The 20569-nt window shown below is 35.9% G+C and overlaps 1 protein-coding gene across 4 annotated transcripts in view; it reads left to right on the forward strand.

The window, feature by feature from the left end:
* Nucleotides 1-20569, forward strand: part of LOC120633655 (katanin p60 ATPase-containing subunit A-like 1) — a 60728-nt gene that overhangs the window by 17408 nt on the left and 22751 nt on the right. Inside the window, exons 1-2 of one of the 4 annotated variants that reach the window (XM_039903951.1) lie at nucleotides 8557-8772; nucleotides 13752-13857. In XM_039903951.1, coding sequence (XP_039759885.1) covers nucleotides 8752-8772; nucleotides 13752-13857 — 127 coding nt within the window. In that variant the 5' untranslated portion in view covers nucleotides 8557-8751. Of the gene's footprint in view, nucleotides 1-8556; nucleotides 8773-9794; nucleotides 9994-13751; nucleotides 13858-20569 lie in introns of those variants that run through there. The other 3 variants (XM_039903952.1, XM_039903953.1, XM_039903950.1) reach the window with 3 other exon arrangements.

Below are 20569 nucleotides of genomic sequence, written 5' to 3' on the forward strand. Positions count from 1 at the left end.
TCTGAAAAAGCAAAACAAGTAGGAATTAATTTACATGTTTAAATAACAAAGTAGAATTTTATTGGGGACTCAGGCTATGCTCTAGAGCCTTGGATGATGACTCTGGATTTAGAAGCTGCACCAAATAGTTCTGCAGAGAAGTACACAAACTGGCACTGCCAAGTAAGAAACTGTGTGGAAAGGGCCAATAGGTACCTCAAAGACACATTTCGCAGCTTGGGGATTGACTGGGTGCTTCATTACAGTCCCGAAAAAGCATCTCCACTTATATATGCCTGCATAACACTTTATAATATTATGCATCATTATAGGCGTGTATTGTAAATATATACTTTAAATAATATTTAAGTTCCCATAACTTATTATTATTGGGCACATTAATGTTTGGTAATATTATAAAATTATATCTTATAATAATGGTTCCTTATAAATCATTAATCCTACATTTTCACATACAATTTGCCCTACTAATTTGGGTCAACAGTATTGAGCATAATATAATTTGTATATTTCAGAACTCTAATGGAGCAAATGACAGTAAATTTTGTAAATACGAGCGAAGAACGACATCAGACATCAAATATGGATCAAACAAGATTGTTAACAGTTGCTCGACAAAAAAGAGAAAGATTTATAAATACATAGTTTAATTAATAAAATTTCTAAATTAACCTTTTCATCCTTTTTAATTTATTTTTGTGTGATAAATGAGCATCCTGCATTCTTCCATCTATACCTACTCTGGAAAATAAATAAATTCTTCACTTGGTTGACTTTACAGCAACATGTATACTATGTATATGTTGCCTGTGGTGCTGCGTCCCCGTGCTGTTGCAGCTTTTTTAATGTCCTGCCACGTCTGCAAATAAAAGAAAAATTATGCAAGACTTGTTTGATGCCAACAACACTAATAAATAATTTAAATTTTTTGCACTTGCTTACTTTACCGCAAAATTGACTTAACTGTTTCCACTGATTGACCGTCCCGTCTGGCCCATGCTCCTTCAGTAATGACTAAGATTTGCCACTGGGAGTCTGCCCTTATGGCTCCTAAGAGTTCCTGTGAATTCCCCAGTGGCAAGGTGGTTGTGGGTTGGCATGAAATCTACCAACATTTGCAATTGTATTTTATTACTTCTTGATCTGAATAAACACAAATTTGTCAACTAATGGGCCATAGAAAAAGGCAAGCACAACTTTAAATAAAATAGTACAAGATCAATAATTTGATATGTGAACAGGATTGGATCTTGATGATTAACGTCTCTGTTTACTTTCACTGTAAAACATTCATTAATTAGGTACGCTTCTAAATCAATAGGTAGTCACTTTTCAAACATTTTATAATAGAAGACTTCCTTTTTAGCACTCATTTTATTTTCTCGAAAGGTAGGTTTTATACCACTTTGAAAAATCCAGAATAAATAATATAAACAAACAACCGCAGACGAGGAACATTTATAGATAAAAAAAACAATAAAAAACTTAGACAACTAAAACAAAACAGAAAACGAAAAATTTATTTGTCAAAACCATGAGCACAGATTAGAATAATTAATTTGTGACATTTACCGGGGGTTCGTCTTTCCCCTATTATATCCACCGTGGATATATTGTCCACCCGTGTGCCCATGCTCGGGGGGTGGATATAAATGCGTGAGGGGATAAACGTTATATCCTTTCCCCGTGGAGAAAATGTCCCCCGCCCATGCTAGCCCTGCTGGTTAGTAGTTATATACCAGTAACATGCTAGAAGTTAGAACAAAGAAATGAAACTTCACTTTCGCGTTTATAATATTAGTCGTACAACACATCCATCACGTTATATTTGAATTGCCCTAGTTACTACTTAGTACTTTTACTGCACTAACGGAGAAATGTTGATTATTCGCAAGTTTTTGCTACTTCCATGTATTAGCATATTATCACGTAACGTCATACCTGAATAAACACTCTTTAATCATGCAATTTCATCACTATAATCAATAATTGTTCATAGATAACTAATTTCACCCAGTTTATATTTCAAACTTTATTTCCTGAATTGTGAAAATCTTAACTCCTAGATAAGTATCGTAGCATTTTTTCAATCGGATTAACAGTTCTTCGAGAACTCTTCAGCGCTAATAGGCGACGCTTATGAAGGATTTTGCATAATTTCTTTGTGGAAAAAATTATAGGATTTGACTTACTTGGTAACTCCAAATAAAGCTATGTGGCAAGCTATGTCCTTTTACCAATCAATATAATTTATTACACCTACGGTATAAAGGAAGGACTTATTACCGCTTAAATGTTAAATCATGACATTTTGAGTTAATGGAATTGAAACCCTATCGGCAAAAGTATCTCAAGGCTTGAATTGTTTATATTTCCGACATAAAGATGTTTTATGACTTGAAAGTCTAAATAAATGAACCTTGTTAAACTTGGCAAGCCAGTTACCATAAAAATAAATATTCAAATAAAGAAACTAATTTATGTTATAAATAACCTAATTGACTGTAATAAGTGATACTTATTATTAATTTCCATCAAGTTGCAAACACTAATTTCTCAGTTCTCACATTGAAAATGCATTTAGAATTGCATCGTCTTCAATCAACCTTGATGATTGCTCGTTAATATGCTTTGATTGTAATTTTATGCCGGCCTTATATAGCTCGGAAGTTTCCTGCTGATGATTTTCTGTTAAATCAACGTAACTTTCAAATAAGTCCTTTCGATTCTTTGTATGATAAAAAAAGCAATTTTTTTAGTCATGTATGAATATCAAGAAAGTGCTTAAACTTCAATTTGGGTAGTTTTTTTTCTCCCTAAAGACTTTACGGCATCTTAGTACTTAAGTTATAGTTATTTAGTTAATTATAAATTCCGCGTTTTAACCCAATTTGAATGACTATAATATTATTCCATTCCATCATCCTTCTCTACGCTATTTATTATCACTTGTTTTAAAAAGTTATGTTTATGGTGTGTTTACTTATTTTAGACGTGGTTTCGTCCGCCAGAGCTCTTGTCTCATAAAACAAATAAAACATTGCTTCCGGAAGAATAGACGTGACGACATTATGGGGATTCAAAATGTTACAACTCACGCGGAATTTTGAACTGGAATTTTCCCATAGGAAATATGGAATTATACAGAAATAAAATACTTTTGAAAAAGAGGATACAGACGACAAAAGGAAACATGAAAAGATCGTAAATGTCGAAGGCGCGGTTGGAAATTCTTAGGAATATTAACGTCTTGTCTGTGATGGTTTTGTGATTGTGTCTGAGGTGTCAGAATGTAGCGTACTTTTTGTGTTAACTTTTCACGAAGATTACTTGCCGTTTTTTTTGTCGCTATAGAAGTCTTCATTTTTATATTTATACTAGCAGTCCCTCGCGACTTCGTCTGCGCATGAGTCAACCTTAAATAATACTCATATTCAGTAGTTTCAGCGTGATGCACGGCTCATATACAAACAGACAGACAAAAACTAATGAAAAAAATTAGTTTTGGGTTCAGTATCGGTTATAGACTGCCCTCCAAAAAAAAATTCGAATTCGACCCGTTACAGTTTTATTATAATAATTAAAAGTATAGATTAAGATATTTCGTGTTAAAGTTGCGGTGCAAAGTGTACTCAGTAAGTGTAGTGTAGTTTTAATCTGACTTTCGAATCACCATAACCAACATTCACTGTATTTGTATTGAACTTTGTTTTGTAAATCACGACTTGCTCCATCGATTGTGATTATAACTACGATACGTTTGTTTCCGTTTTAAAGTTCGATAACCTGTAAGCTGTACCAATTGGGATCGATGTTAAATTACAACTGAATTCTCTAAACCGCTGCATTACTACGGGATACGGTTGAGCTATTTCAAATTGATTGTAAACACTTCGAGAGCTATGACCATTTGTTTACGTTGTATCTCCGTTGGGATGAACGGAGCTTTCACACCGGCTTATTTTGCGACTAAGCGTGATTGGAAAAAAGGCTTATCTTAACAAAGGTTTTAGTAAGTGATACTATTAAGATTAAATTAAAATGGGCATTATTATTATTATTTATGAGTTTTAGCATTTTTTTTATTTCTTACTAGATAAGTTTCTTCTGCATATCCACTTTTAGATGTTAATGTCATTATTCTATGCGCATAAACAACACGGGCCTATTTTGAAGTCGTAGTAATTCTATGACTCCTTTGATTAGGAATGTGACAATATTGCGTTTTTGAATCTATTTCTAATACCGGTTTATTCATCATCATTATAAATCTCAGTAATGTATTTCTGCTGAACAAGCATGGCCTCAAAGAATAGAGAAATATACAGATTAAGCCTACTAGATTAGCCAGTGGGAAGGATAAAGCAGGCAGATGGCTTAAAATAGAGAAATCTCGTAAACGAGTAATGTGAGAAATTCTAGGTAGGCAGTGCTTTTATGCATTTATGAAATGCACGACGCTACCACAACACTATTAACTACACTGGCTTTGCGCTTGTGATTATAAACATGATTAATATTATGATTTATATCAGTCAGTACTATTTTGTTTGACGTTAAGATTTTAAACTCACCACGACCATCAACTAAATGCTTATAGTCACGCCTATGAATATAACTATATGCATAAGAAAATATATTGTAGTTACTGGTACTCCTTTATTTAAAAACAAACGAAACACCACAGTAATTTTCAAGCACCATTTTATGATCTCATAGAATATTACCTCATTTGCTCACTCGCGACCGTTTTATTTTTAGTCCGATGTATAGAATTTTGAAGTCCCAAAAGTGCGTGCCTTAGTCCCAAGCTTTGCTTCAAAAATCATCATCATCGGCTCAAATTAAATCGTGCGTCATAAGTAGCTAGTGTGAAGATACTGTTCACGTTTATCGGTAAAGTGGCAAACTAATGAGTATGCACTCTCCGGTTCGTATTTTAGCTTAACTGGCTATTTGATTAGTGATTGATGTCTCAATTTATTGCCACTAAAGCCAGAATTTCTAGCGTTAATTATAATCTGCATTCGAGCTTTAATAAACTTTAAGGAGGAGATTCTTAATTAATTGCGTATAAGTTTAAGCAAAGCTCGGTGTCTTTGGGATGTTGGTAACTTTAAAGATGGGGTACAAATAGTGAAACGAGCGGGCGCAAAATGCAATTTATAGTATGCCACAATACAAAATAGGTAGTAAATAAAGGTCGAACCTACATCATACGATTTTTCGGTAAATGTAGGTACATAGTTTCGTAGTTTCCAGACAACGGAACTATGCATAATAAGAAATTTCTAGAAAAAACGACGAAACGGTTGATCACCCGCTACTATGTTCAACAATGTTTTAATTTTTTTACTTTAATTAATAATGGCGTTTTAATCTTTCGCGATACACATTATCATAATAAACGGACGTCTAGCGGAAAAGGAAAGTGCAATATGGTTCAATGACTTTTATTTCCATTGAGATATGAGATTTTATGATGCGACGTAGAACGGTAGACGAAGAGCAATTATGCAGTCATCAAAATCTTTTATACTCTCTTTTCTCTATAAATAAATAAATAAATAAATATACTACGACTATACACACACCGCCATCTAGCCCCAAAGTAAGCGTAGCTTGTGTTATGGGTACTAAGACGTCTGATGAATATTTTTATGAATAATATACATAAATACTTAGAATATACATATAAACACCCAGACACTGACAATCATTTATGCTCATCACACAAACATTGTCCAGTTGTGGGAATCGAACCCACGGCCTTGGACTCAGAAAGCAGGGTCGCTGCCCACTGCGCCAATCGGCCGTCAAACTCTATTTTATATATTTTTATTTTTTATCTGTAGAATAATTTCTTGTTTTGATCCCTTTAGAGATGATTGTCGGAGATTACTCCTATTAAGCGTAATAAGAAATAGCATGTAAAATGTTTAATTTAAAAAATTGATAAATATACCCCTAATCGGTTTCTACACACATTGTACCGGAATGCTAAAGCGATAAGCGGCCGCCTTTGTCGGTAGGATACTATCCTAGCCAAAGCCGAATCCTTCTGCTGAACGACCCAGCAGTAGTTGCGATGCTCATGACGATGACGAGAGAGAAGTAAAAGGGGTTCCACGGAATACTGGATGATGGTTCTGAGTCACAGTTTAGGTCACCTAGTCTAATTGCGTGGCTGGATTGCCGCCAAGCATTTGTTCTATTGTCGCTTACATTCGTCATGTCTGTCCGTAGTCGCGCATGTTGATAGCATTCGGCTGTCCGTCTGTGGGCTGGGTCATTGAACCAGAATAATTTATGCCTGTATGTCGGACGTGGAATACGTTTGGGGGTGTTTCTGATATCCTTGCGTTGTTTGGTGTGGCTTGAATCCTTTATGTTTCACGAGTTTATTTACATCGAATGTTTTTGTAATATGTAGATGATAATTTTGCTTAATAAACTTTGACGTGTAGGAACAGTTCATCGGAGGGACGGAATTATATATAATGGTGTATATTCCGAAGCGTTGTTAAAATGAATACCACTTTTTGTATACTCCATATGCTTGTATCGCAGAAACAATTTCAACCCCACCATCTTTAATGCCGGTATTGTTGGCGTCCTCTCTTTATAAGAAGGGTTTAGAATGTAGTCCACCATGATGGGCAAGTGCGGATTGTTAACACTATGGGGGATCCCAGGGCATGCTGGAGAGTGTTTGTGTGATGAACATGAATGTTTTTCAGTGTCTGGGTGATAATCTGTATATTATAAGTATTTATGTGTATTATATTCATAAAGAATATTCATCAGCTATCTCAGTACCCATAACACAAGCTACGCTTACTTTGGGGCTAAATGGCGATGTGTGTATTGTCGTAGTATATTTATTATTATTGTTAAAACACCGAAAAGTAGTTAAAGTGCGGGCCTGGGATCGAACTCGGACCTCCCACTTAAAACAACACGTCAACAAGGCTGCGTACGTAGTTTTCGAATACACACCGTAGCTAAGTGCTGGTGAACACTTTCTAGCGTAACTTTACGAATACAAATTATCTTTATATCAAAGTAAAAGTGGTCCATAGCTAAAAATACAATCGCAATATTAAATCATGGTATATGGCATTATTTTCTCAGACGCCGCCGGCACGGTTATAACACTGCGTGCCCTATTCGGCCGTTCGTGATACGTGAGTGTAGACTAACCATTCGTTAAGTTTTCCCCGGACACTCGGAATTATTATTAATAAGTGACATACAAATAATTATAAAAAATAATAGAGAGAAAAAAGAAAAATGAAAACACTTAAATTATTAAAATGTACGTTGCGTCCTTGTTGTCAATTGGTCACCTCCATAGCTCTATATACACTGTCTGTGTTGTAGTACTATTACCAGTAGGTACCTGCCAAGGAATACTGCAACACTGATTCAGTAGATATCCTAGGTGAAACCACGAAATGTCTGAGACATGGTCTGACGTAGTGTTTGTATACTCTTTTGGTAAATAAATAATTATAAACAAAGATAATACAAACACCACGTCTTTTTAATTGAATCTACTAATGTAACGGTTAATTTTTTAATAAAATTAAGCTTTTGATGTATGAAGGCGTAATAAGTGGGTAGTCTGCTTCAATACGATTATCAAATCATTACCGGCCCAATATTGGACACGGGTCTCTTCTCAGAATAAAAAGGGTAACCGTAGTCCACAACGCTTACGTAGTCTGCCAAGTGCGGATTGGTGGACTTCACACGCCAATGAGAATAATATGAAAAATTCTGAGGCATGCACGTTATCCTCACGATGTGATGTTCCGTCACCTTTGAAGCAAGTGATTTTAGTTGCTTGAAAAGCACATTACTCAGAAGAGTTAGAGGTACGTGTCGGGGAACAAAGTCGGCACCGCAGAAGAGAAACCGAAGCCTTTGCCCACTAGGCTATTACCGCTTCCGTTTTGTTTGTAGAAGTAACTAAAAATGCGCGAAAATGTCAATGACACAATGTCGGTGACATGAGTACTTAAGTTAATCAAATAATACGCTATTATTTTTCTAGCGTTTATAATCCCATATCTAAATCATATCTTACTTTATTACGATTCATTTAAAATGAAATACATAAATAATAATCTCTACCATTATAAAAGTTTCTCTAATAATTTGATTATCCCATAACTACGTGATAGTAGTTATTGTAACAAAAAATTGCATGTATCGAAATTTTAATACATATCCAAAGTAGGTATAGTACAAGTCTCAAAAACGAAATCTGTCTATACATCACAACCACGTCACAATAGAATCTGAAGTGTGTTGATGCAAAGCATGTTCAGTGAACTTAATATTTGATGAATAGAAATTTTTAAGGAAACTTTTTTCAAAATACAAATAGATATTTGTGTATAGGGAATATTTGTATTATTACATAACAATTGTTATGTGAATAACTTTTATTTTTATTTTTTAAAAGGTAAAGAAGTATGGTAACCCTAACAACTGTAGAACAATGCTCCAGTTTAGTATAACGCCGCGCGATCGTCGAGCGATTCGCGCCTAACTAAAGTACATTATGTGGGTAGTTTATTAAACACCCCTTACGAACTGTTACTCGGTCAAGGTGACTTTTATCCAAATACTTAATGCCATCAATTTGCTAATGAATAAGGTTATTTTTGCGTGTGTTTTTTTTTGCTTGTCCGTACCTATAACCTTTTGTAATATGAAATGTTGCTGATGTGAAGAAAATAAATGACTCATGTTTGTATCTCTGTAAGTCTTAAGTTTATAAGAAATAAAATATCTACTATACCAATATGTTATAGTTTAGTAAGAAATATATTTCCTTTACAATATTGTTAAAGCTATGCATCTAAGACTTAGTTAGTTGAGCACATACCTCAAGGCTCAAACAGAAACGCAAGGATACCGCTTGCTATGAGTGGCATAACCTAAAAAAAATCCAGCTCAGCATTGCGCTACATTCCTCGTTGCAGCGCTGATTTAGCTGGAACCCTAAACCAGTTTAACAGTTATGTCATCTTCCACTAGCGCTGCCCCTGGCGTATAATTTTAATTATTATTACTGTCACCATAGGCCTCGTTAATGTTTCAGTACTGGGTACAAGCCTATGGGAAAAAGGAATAAATACCTTAGCAGGCCTAAGAGCACCTGCCTTGTATCTTGTAGCAATAATCAAAACTATGCGCCATTTTGATCATTATATACACGTATACTGTGTGTGTTGACTTAAAATGCTTCATAAAAGAAAGAGATTTAAATTTTTAACCCGCCTCGCTGCCATAACGCTGGTAAGCGGGTGTACGGCTTGAGGAGTAACAAACATATTTCGTATTAGGTCAAGCCGCGGCAACGTCCTACTTTTTATACGTTTTATAAAAATCCTTTTAGAAACAATTTTCCCGAGAAATTAAGTTTTTTACCGGCTTCATTCAAGCACTATTCTGAATTTCACCGAGATCCGTTGAGTTGTAAAGCCGTTCAAGCTACAAAAAGATGTATAAATCCCTTAGAAACGTTAACAGGATACAAGCTAAATCTAGCTAAATCTAAATTTGTCGAATTACATCAAGATCGGTTGTTGAGCCGAACGTAACAAATAAACAAACTCTTTCACATTTATATTATAAGTATAAAATATTATAAACAACTAAAGGAAGTCTTATTTTTTAATAACGTATATAAATTCAACGGTAGGTCGGTAGAATAGTGCCCCAGTTTAGAGTGACGTCGACGTGATATAGCGATACGCACAAAACTAAAACGCGTGGGTAGTTTTAAATAACCGCATACTAAACACCCTTAACGAACTGTTACGCAATCTCGGTCAAGGTGTATTCAAATATTTAATGTCACGAATATTGCCTAATGAATTAAGTGATTGTGTGTGTGTGTGGGAAGTGATTTTTTGATTGTGTGTTTAATCTGTTGTAATATTGAATATTTTTATAGAAATTTCTAATCTCCTGGTGGTGAGTTTTACCTTGAATGCTTGAACTTGCGTTAGATATTAAGTTAAGCTCCGTCCAAAACATCCCTATCCCTACTAATATTATAAATGCCAATGTAAGTTTGTTTGTTACGCTTTCACGCAAAAAATACTTAACCGATCCTCATGAAACTTTCTACACATATTCTTGGAAGTGTTAGAAGTAATATAGAATACTTTTTATCCCGACATTAAGCTCAGTTCCTTTGGGAGAGGGGATGAAAATGTTTGACGATTTTACACCATAACTCCGACAAATTATAACCGATTTAAATAATTATTTTTGTACTATAGAGGTTATAATATGTGTTTAATTTTGCCTACACTTTGTGTAGATCTGATGAATGTGGTTGGAGATTGTTTCGTAATTCGTAAAGTTTGTTAGCCTTCCTAAAAACTATTCGGCTATCAAATGTATTTTCTTGGATCCTACTAGTTCCAGAGTTTATCGCGTTTTAACAAATATACTTTCATGTCATAAAATAACAGAATCCTTTAAATAAATAATTTTTACAAATCCTGAAAAGTGATTTTTGACACCACAGCAACTTGTATTAATGAGTTTCTCAGGAAAGCTCTATAGGTATAGTTTTTAATATTGACAGAAACTATGGCAAAGGTATTGGTATTATAATATGTTAATAAAGGTGTAATGTATAGAGCCTTATAAAATTAAAACACAAAACAGCAAATCGAAACTAACGCTCTGAACTTAATCATTGCATTAGTGTTTAGGAACAGTAATCTTTCAAGTTTCATCCATCCATACAATTAGAACAATTTTTTTCTTAAATCCTAATCTTTTTCATTATGTGCTTAATCTTGAGAGACATCAAATTTCGCTTTTGTTAATGATGAACTACTTATCTTAGTACATAGATATTCATATCAAGATATGACACGCGCGCTATAAATATTTAGCTAACGCGTTTATCGCAGAAAAATTTAAACTTAGGAACTGGGCGTTTTTTTTTTTTTAAATCTCGACCGACTCTGATGGCAGTCCCAGCTGGACTTAGAAACATGCATTTCGACGAATAAATAATTAACTTTGCCAATTCTTTGTGCATGTTGATTGTTTTTGGCAATTTAAAGTTCATTGTCTACACTGATATTTCTGTCTCTAGCACCCTGTAGAATAGTTATAGAAACAAAAGCGTCAAACCAACTGAAAAGTTAGACATAATATTGTTGAGGCTTAATTAAATGGATTATTTTATTTTGCCTGATTTCCCGTGAATTTCAGATTGTTTTAGGAATGGTCAATTTCAAGGTCAATTGTAGGATTTAAACGCTTGGCATACTTTTGTTGTTGCTATAATTTTTATGCGTGCATTGCTCTTATGCCTTATTTACCTACTTCTTTTTTCCAGCGTTAATTATGATCTTTTTATTGCAAAGCAAATGAATAAATTCAAATCAAGATAGATGGCATTATCATGAGCTTAAGGCCGGTCCTTTATCAATGCGAAAAGTATCATTGCGAGTCTATTGTCAGTCTATATTTCGTCGCTGACATTTTATGTGAAATACGAATTAAATGTATCGTAGAATTCTTTTTAAATTAACTATACATTACTGAAATAATCTTTTTGTTTTACTTGATATCTCTTAGTTACTGCTTATCCAGCGTGAGTTCGACATCTTTTTATGTTACAAAGTACCTAAGTGAACAGGCAGACTGTTATCTTGGTTTACTGTACGACCGGTCTGTGTTATATCAACGTGAAAAGTATCATTGCGAGTCTATTGTTTGCACTCTGCAATCTTCCGTCGCTGGCACTTTCTGAGAAATGCGAATCGTAGTTCGTGTAACAATAGCATTGTACGAATTGAAAGGTTCGGCATAGTTCTGCTGAGGCTGTAATTTTATGGTTAGTCTGGGAAATTGTTAAATGCCGTGCTTACTACTTTTGCCTTAGTTATTGTCTTACTCCAAGCGTTGATTACAAGAAAAATTAAGCAAGGAATCAAATCATTATGTTCTCAAGGCATGTGAAGTCTACCAATTTACCAATTCGCACTTGGTCTTGGTGGACTACGGCTTAAAACCGAAGAGAACCGTGCCTTGAAGCAGGCCAGCAAGTGGTTTATAATGATGATGAAACGTGATGGCTGTGATATATTTTATGTTACGTGGGTTGACATAGGACGTGCATCAGAAACTTCACTCTTGAATCACTTGCAGCCCACTGGACTTCAAAGCGTAGTGGAACATCTTGCTCTGAAATATCGTATCCAGTACCAGTGTTTAAAATAAGTAAGCTCGTAATCGAAGCTCGATTTCAACTTTCGATACTATGCAACATTATGATAAAATTGAATTTATTTCCAATGGATTAAAGCTCAAATGCCAGCGCTCTTGTAAAATAAAAACAGGATTACAGAATTTCTGTGACTACAACGTGTCAACATTAACGCTCGTTGTCACTAACGAAGAACAAGGCAATGCCTAAGTAAGTAAACTATCAAATCAAAGAAGATCCCTAGAACCACTCCACCTTTCACCAATCGATTTTCACTAGCCAACTCATATAACCTAACTTGAGTAGGGCTGGCATGTCCTCGAGGACAAAAGTCCCCAAAATAAAAGACTAAAAAAAACCTTGCATATGATTCTTGCCACAAGGTGTGGTATTTTCTGTTTGTAATATCTTTTTTTTCTTTATTTACGGTTATCAAAAGAAATCGAAATGAAGAATATGTATTTTTTTTTCATCCGTCAAGTTTACAAGTTTCCTAAACATTACGCACCGCCGAATGCGTGTCGTAACTTTAGATGGCGCCTAACGTCGTTGGTCATCGTCTAAGAAATGGTGAAACGTTTTTTTCTCTATCACCCAAATATTAGGCATTTAAGCATTTCCTTGGTTAAGTGAAAACAGGCATATGAGTATTTTGCTTTGACGTTACAGTGATTCGATACAAGAATACAGGTGTCAGATTGCGAGTGTGTATCTAATCAAATACTATGAACATACAGATCTTTATTAATCGAAATGTTCCCCGCAGCAAAGTGTATGATTAATTACGCTCGGGCGATGTATGTAAAAACCTTATTCTCGCATTGTCGGTCATTAGACCTTGGCTTACTTTGCATACAGCCTTCTGCTTCAGATTTTTTTTTACAATAAATCATTATCACGTTACCATAAGAATTATAATCATTAAGTTTTATTAGCCCTACCTTGAAAGTTCAATAGTTCAAGGGCAGGGCCATTTCTTAAAATTCCTACAATAATCCTTTATGTATGAGACTAAAGTACACTTTTGACTATAAGGCTTGTTAAAAAGTGGGTACCAAACACAATCCATAAAATGTTTCACCAATACTCGCTGCTTAGGGAAACGACATAAATTTCAAATAACGTTTATTTCAGTTCTCTTATAAATAAAAGAAATCAAAAAAAAAATTGTCAACCCTGAACTACATGAAATCACATGTACACGATTTTGTGTGAGCGTATGAACGTGAGTGTAAAATCACAACATCACAATAGCTGACGTAGCCGGCTGATGTAGCCAGCGATACATCTCTGGGAGTCTTACCAATAAATATTGTGGTGTAAGTTTAGTATAGTTACGCAGTTTTTTTGTCACACTTCAACTGAAAGGAAGTCTGTCAGAGCATGACAAAATATTTAATTATTATTCCGACGTTATGCCAAGTGTATTTGTGGGACTACAAGCCCTGTAAAGCAGCTGCAACAAATAGTATAAGAATTGTTTGATTTGTTGCAGGTCCAGAAACAGATGGCGCGGGAATACGAGCAGCTAAAGGCGACCGTGGCAACCCTACAGATGTTCCAGCACGAGGGAGAAAAGGCTATCACACCGATGACCGGCAGTGAGTTTCATTTCTATTTATCCACGAGGTTCGCAAATGTTCCCGCGATTGTCTCAGGAGGTAAACAAGCATAATAATATGTCAAACCCTGATGTCGGTTTGTACTTTTACTAGAAGCACCATGCCTCCACGATTGTAACAGTCTTTTTCTAAAGCCCGTGAGAACCATAAGCTTTGTCGGGATAATTTCAAGATCTATATCTGTTGCCAAATTTCATGAAGATCAGTGCAGCGGTTGAGCTATTCATACGTTAACAACGAACAGACATTCTTTCCCATATGACGGCCGATTGGCGCAGTGGGCAGCGACCCTGCTTTTTGAGTACAAGGTCGCGGTTTCGATTCCCACAACTGGAAAATATTTGTGTAATGTAATGAACATGAATGTTCTTGAGTGTCTGAGTGTTTATCTGTATTTTATAAGTATTCATGTATATTATTTATAAAATTATTTATCAGTCGTCTTAGTACCCATAACACAAGCTACGCTTACTTTCGGGCTAGATGGCGATTTGTGTATCGTGGTAATATATTAAAAATTAAATAAAATTAAAGTACTACGTAAAAAAACTAACAGACACTCTGTGCCATTTATAGTACTACTAGTTGTTGACCACGGCTTCGGTCGTATTTAAAGCTGGATCTCTTTCTCTGTAAAAAACAAAAACAAATGTATCCCATTCATTTTTCCGGGATAAAATTTAGATTATAGAGATACTCGTATATTATTTAGTCTGGAATAGCATTTTTTTCATCCCGATCCGTACAGCGTGATTAAGTAACAAAACTCCGTCCACACTTTCGTATTTATAATACTAGTATAAATTAAGGATACATTGAATTTCATCTATCGGTTCATGAGATAAAGCCCGCTGACAGACGGACGCACTGACATAGTATTAGCACCTATGTGTACGACACCCTAAAGAGTATTGCTGTCACTCTTCGAGGTCGCGTGGCATTGTGACTAGACTTTCCTCAAACCGGCGAGCCTCAGGAAAGTTGGCTGCGGATGAGCTATTTGAAATTAGAGCTGGACTTTTCCTGCGGAACTAACGGCAGTCTGCAATTGACTTTAATCCGCATTTACTACGACGTGAAACTAAATCCCCGCTATCTATTATTTAGTTGCTTAAATAAATTACCGATAACATATCGCACATAGTACGCAAGACCTGCCTACATGTTTATAAGAACGTACTTGTGCTATAATACATTTTTGGTAACATAGTTGTATCAAGGTGAAGTTATTGATATTCCTTCAACATTTTCGTTATGTAACGTGGTTGTTAACCTTTCTGTGAGAAGAAATTCCGTGTCATGCATTACATACATGTTACGGTACATTCAGGCACTCGACATTCGAAGGATTGCTGATTTACGATCGAAATTTACATTTACTCATTTTTCATGCAACGAGTGGCAGTGTAAATGGTTACTCACAATATAAATTGACACAAGAAAAATTTTGTTTGTTGTCCTTATACTTAACTTAACAGCAATGGATTTTTACTTTGACGATTCATAGTTTGATACTCGAAAACGATTTCTCGATTGCAAGGGAGCATATCTTGTACTAAGGCTACAGTTTATGGGTAGAAAATGCATTATTTTATTGCTCTAAAAGTAAGCCTAAGATGAGTCTAAGATCGTAGCGGGCTAATCCGTGAATTCTATACAACGACTAAATCATATGCATTACCGGCTATATTGTGTACATAATATTTTTAAATAAAAAAAGAGGTAATAGCTTAGTAGTTAAGGGCTTCGTGCTCTCTTTCAGGGTGTATCGTGTTCGATTTTTAACGGTGAAAGGAGACATCGTTAGGGAACCGGCATGCCTAACAGTTCCATACGTTCTCGTAGGTGTGTTTTTTTTGTTGCACTAAAGTGAGATTGCAGTCACGGTAGCTCTTGACTGCAATCTCACCTGGTGGTAAGTAATAATGCAGCCTAGGTTGGCTAACCCGTACCCCTAATCGGTTTCTACGCGACATCATACCGGAACGCTAAATCGCTTAGCGGCACGTCTATTTCGGTAGGGTGGTAACTAGCCACGGCCGAAGCTCCCCACCAGACCAAGAAGAAGAAGACTAAAAAAACCGCACTTGGCCATCAAAAATTAAAAAATTAAAAAAAACAACGATGGACTTAACCCTCATTCCGAAAGGAGACCCGCGCGCTTTAGTTGGCTGGCAATGGGTTGATCATGAATACTAGTACATATTTTTAAATACAAGTCGAATACTTTTTATTCAGATTTATTTTGAACTTATTACTTATCGAACTTATAGTTTACTAAAAACGTAACTTATCGTTTTCTTAAATCGTTACAGACTCTTCGCCTTAAACTGGGTACCACGTTTAAAAAAGCAATTCACTTTCTCTGTTAAAACAATTTGGTGAACAGAGAAACATTAAGGCTAGTTTTTCTTTCGCACAGATCTTTTCGAAAGTCGCTTGTGCAAGTATGTACTGCAAACCGGTATAGCGTGTGCTAGGCATATGTCAATATTCGTATTTCGTTGTTTTGTGATTAATCGATTACTCACTACACTATAATGATCAGACATATCAGGCTAAGAGCCTCTTCAGTGACCCTTCAGGCTTTATTAACACACTCGTTGGACTCGTTGGGAATTTTTTTCCCATCGAGTCACACTGTCCCTTGGGTGTGTCTCTTTGTGAACCGTAATAGAAAAAAAGCTGCAATGAGTAATGAGTCTGAATCGATGGGAGAAGAAAATACAGGCCTTTGGACACAGATAACTGAGTAATCCTCCATAATAACACGTTTTACAGGTCTGGTGGCTCGGTGCTGGTATCCTCAACCCTGATCCTGATATATCTGAATATACCCTCAATACTTTCACCGACTTGAAACCTATACTCAAAACAAAAAAATAACTTAATAAAAAAATAAATAAAAAAGCCATTTAATCCCTAATAACATTAACATCGCATTACAAATAAACATGAATTAAAAATAATTGGGTACCCATCTTCATCAGGTTTAAAAACTAACTTCTAAATATTTTACAATTTCATAGTGTACAAATAAGTGCTAAAATAATGGTGAAAGTGAAAGGGTAATAAGTAACTACATAAAAGGTGAAAGGTATAGTTGTAATTTCCCTTCGAGAAGTTCTGACAATATGAGCAAAATGTCTGCATTTGATAATATAACCGGTTGGGGTGAGAGTTTTTAAAACCAGAACTATATATTGATCATATATAGGATAGATATTTTTGTTGTTTTAAATTTTTACACAGCGCCAAATCTCCTTTAAAGAGTCCCGAAACAGAAAGGTTCCAATGGGGGACCCTATAAATAAGCCTCTTTTGTCAGTCCGAACGTCCGACTACCTGTCAGCAGACTGTCTTTGCGTGTTTCATGAACCGAATACGAAGAGTTGAATTTTGCACAGAAGCTGTATTTCTTTTGCCGCTATTACAACCATGTTTTTTTATGCGTGGTGGTAAAGCTTTATTGCTACTTCCGACCCTTGGGCAGGGCGGAGGTTATATGGGACTCCCCCCTCTAAAGGGGTATACCCAAACTGAAAACCACCACGACATGTGGAGGCATACACCAGTTGTATGCCTCCCGAACGGCCGTTATAACAACCATAATAAACATTTAAAAAATATGAAAATTAAATGAAAAAAAACGTTAATTGCGCAAAGAATTGTACCAAAAGAAGTTATCGAAGTGGTGATAGCCTAGCTGTTAGACCTTAGTTCTCCATTTCGGTGGGACCGAGTCCGAAGTCCGGCACGCCACTCCAAAGTCAATTCTAATATCACTTGTTATAAAGGTAAAAACTTACTTAAGAGTTCTCCATAACGTTTTCAAACGCGTCTAAGCAATCCACACTTGGCCAGCGTGGTGGACTGTAGCCTAAACCTTTCCTATGTTGTAGGTCGGTTATAGATAGATAGATAGATAGATAGATAGATAATAACGATGATGATGATGATGATGAAATAAGTAAACTATCTCAAGAAAGCAATCATACGTGCTCACCCTCACTTGATAACTATTGTTTGAAACCGCATGACGCGAATACGCACGCCATTCGCGGCCGCGGGCTTATTGTGATCGCAATTAATTCGTTATGTTTTAGTGATGACGCGTAGATTGTTATCAGCGACCCACTTAACTGCGTGGCTAATTAATTCGTTGACTGACACTTTACCAGAGTTGGCTCACCCCAGGGCCACAGCTTTGACGCATTGGCGGCGGCTTCGAGCGTTGCCGCAACGTATACATGATGCTAATTCCCAACCTGCGTTTAACGTTTATGTTAAAAGCTGCGTCTAAATAAGCGTTATTTAAAGCACTAAAAAGACGAGTTCAACCGGTAGCGATGCAGATCAGAATTAAAAGATGGATGATTGTAAGGAAATCATCATCATCATCATCATTTTGAACCTATTATCGGCCAACTACAAAGGGTCTTCTCTCATAATGACTTAGGACGGAATCCACCACGCTGGCCAAGTGGCGCCTGAGGCATGCTCTTACCGATGTTTTCTTTTACCGTTAGAGCAAATGCATTTTAAATTTTTCTATGTGTCAAAATATATTCAGCGCATGCGCCGTACACAATACTGAGCGTTAATGTAGCAAATAGGTTTGATGCTTTAATCCACGTTCTAAAACTTTTTTTACGGAGGACTGTTACCGCTTATCGTCTTGTTTTACACTTAGCGCACAAAAACACATCAACAATTGATACAGTAGCATGAAGTAGACTAGGTACGGAAGACCAAGCCAGCTGCGCTTGTCAACAAAAGCCTGAGCTCTGGAGTTATAGTCGAAGTAGACAAAGGACTAGGAAACTTTTAATTGATCGATACGCCAGTTCGAAAGTGCATTTCGAATCTCACACATCAACAAAACAACAAGATAACAAACTTCGCCGATACATAGAAATTAATTCAAACTGTGCACAGATCGGGTCCTATTATCAATGGCCTGACCGCTGCCAAATCCTCCAAAGAGGCGTGCGGTACACGGCACGCCACCTTCTTAGGCCTGTTATTTATTAGTTGGGTGACAAACTTCCCAATATCCGTGGCCCTGGAGTTATGACCGAAGTAGACAAAGAACTAAGAAACTATTAACGCCTGTTCGAAAGTAGGACATTGCTGAAATTCACGCATAAACAAAACAACAGGATAATAAACTATGCCAACATTTAGAAAATTTATTTAAACTGCAAAGTAAATAAGCACTACGCTCTCCACGCAAAATTTTTATGTAATTTTTCCCATTCCGGAAATATCAATAATTGCAATGTAGTAATGACTGGTTTCGCAAATCGCAATACAACTCTGTGTAAACATGCTACGCGTATTTTTGCCCTACAAGGATTTTTGTTTAGCCTTCTACTTCTACTCCGTCGCTTTGTCGCTAGGAATTAATTAATTTAATCATTAAGAAGGTCTCGAGCTTCCAACCTCGAACGGAATTTCATATAAAAACTTAAAACAAGAAAGAATTTATAAATAAAAATATATAATAAGAATAAAAAAGCCTTTTCTTATTCCTCGATTAAAAATATAAACAGAAAAACATAATAAATATAAAAATAGATAAGAATATAAGATTTTGCAAATTTGTTACGTTAGATAATTTTTTTTTTTTTTTTTTTTCAAATTGAGTTATGAAACCTAAGACCCCTTGTGGGTAAAGGCCTCCTCCATTTCTGCCGCTCAAAGAAATGATACATCTAGTATAATTACTTTCTTATTTTTAAAATAAGACTGGTTATAAGTCCTTCCGGGCATTTGGAAGTCTTTTTAAGTTGAGTTTTAAGGGGTTGAAAGTTTGACGGCTTTGTCTTTGTTATCTATAATAGTTCCTTCCGTCGTATGATTAGGCTTTTGAAGTTGGGGTGTTTAGAGTTTATTATTTTGACGGTTTGTCTTGGTTATAATAGTCCCTTCGGTGGTTTGTCAGGCTTTTGAAGTTGAGTTTTAAGGGGTTTTAAGTTTGACGGCTTCGTCTTCATTTTAATAGTCCCTTCGTGGTCCCTTCCTTTAGTGTTAGCAGGATAAGTAAATTTGTACTGCAGTGCCTAGGGGTTTTTATGATTTGAATAAGGAACATGGCGCACAGCGTATCTGAATAAAATCTGTTTATCCTAATATTACTATCTCGTTCTAACGTATGATAGCTTTCCTGTCTCCCACTAGAAGCGCGAACCATAGAGTAAAGATTGTAAAAAAGTCCCTCCAAAACTTGACTTTACTTCCTTGCGAGGTGTAAAACGAAGAGTATTCGACTCATAGTTAAATCTGCTTTCGTTTTGGGCGCCCATACTCAGGATTCTAGATGCAACACCTTCGCTACCTGGATTTTACCCCGGCGCCCGTAACGTAAGAAAATGCTTTACCCCCTTGTTGAACAATCTACTATTATTTTATCTAAACACGCATTGCAGGTAAATATTCAAAGTCCCTCTTTGTTACGTTGTTACCTACTCTAGCTAATGAATAAACATCGTAAATACGTAAATAGATGTTATAGTTGCTCTTTAGTAAATACCTCGTAGGTAATATAATGAAAAACTGCGGAACTCTATGCGGGAAGCCTCGTGTTCAGATAATGGCGGTACGTCGGCATGCTCACTATCTGAAAACTTAAGTTATGAATAAATATTGTCGTTGCGGGTTATCTTTAAACTTTTGCTTCTGTAATTAT

The sequence above is a fragment of the Pararge aegeria genome, chromosome 22 (genome assembly GCF_905163445.1).
Source record: "Pararge aegeria chromosome 22, ilParAegt1.1, whole genome shotgun sequence".
Lineage (NCBI taxonomy): Eukaryota > Metazoa > Arthropoda > Insecta > Lepidoptera > Nymphalidae > Pararge > Pararge aegeria.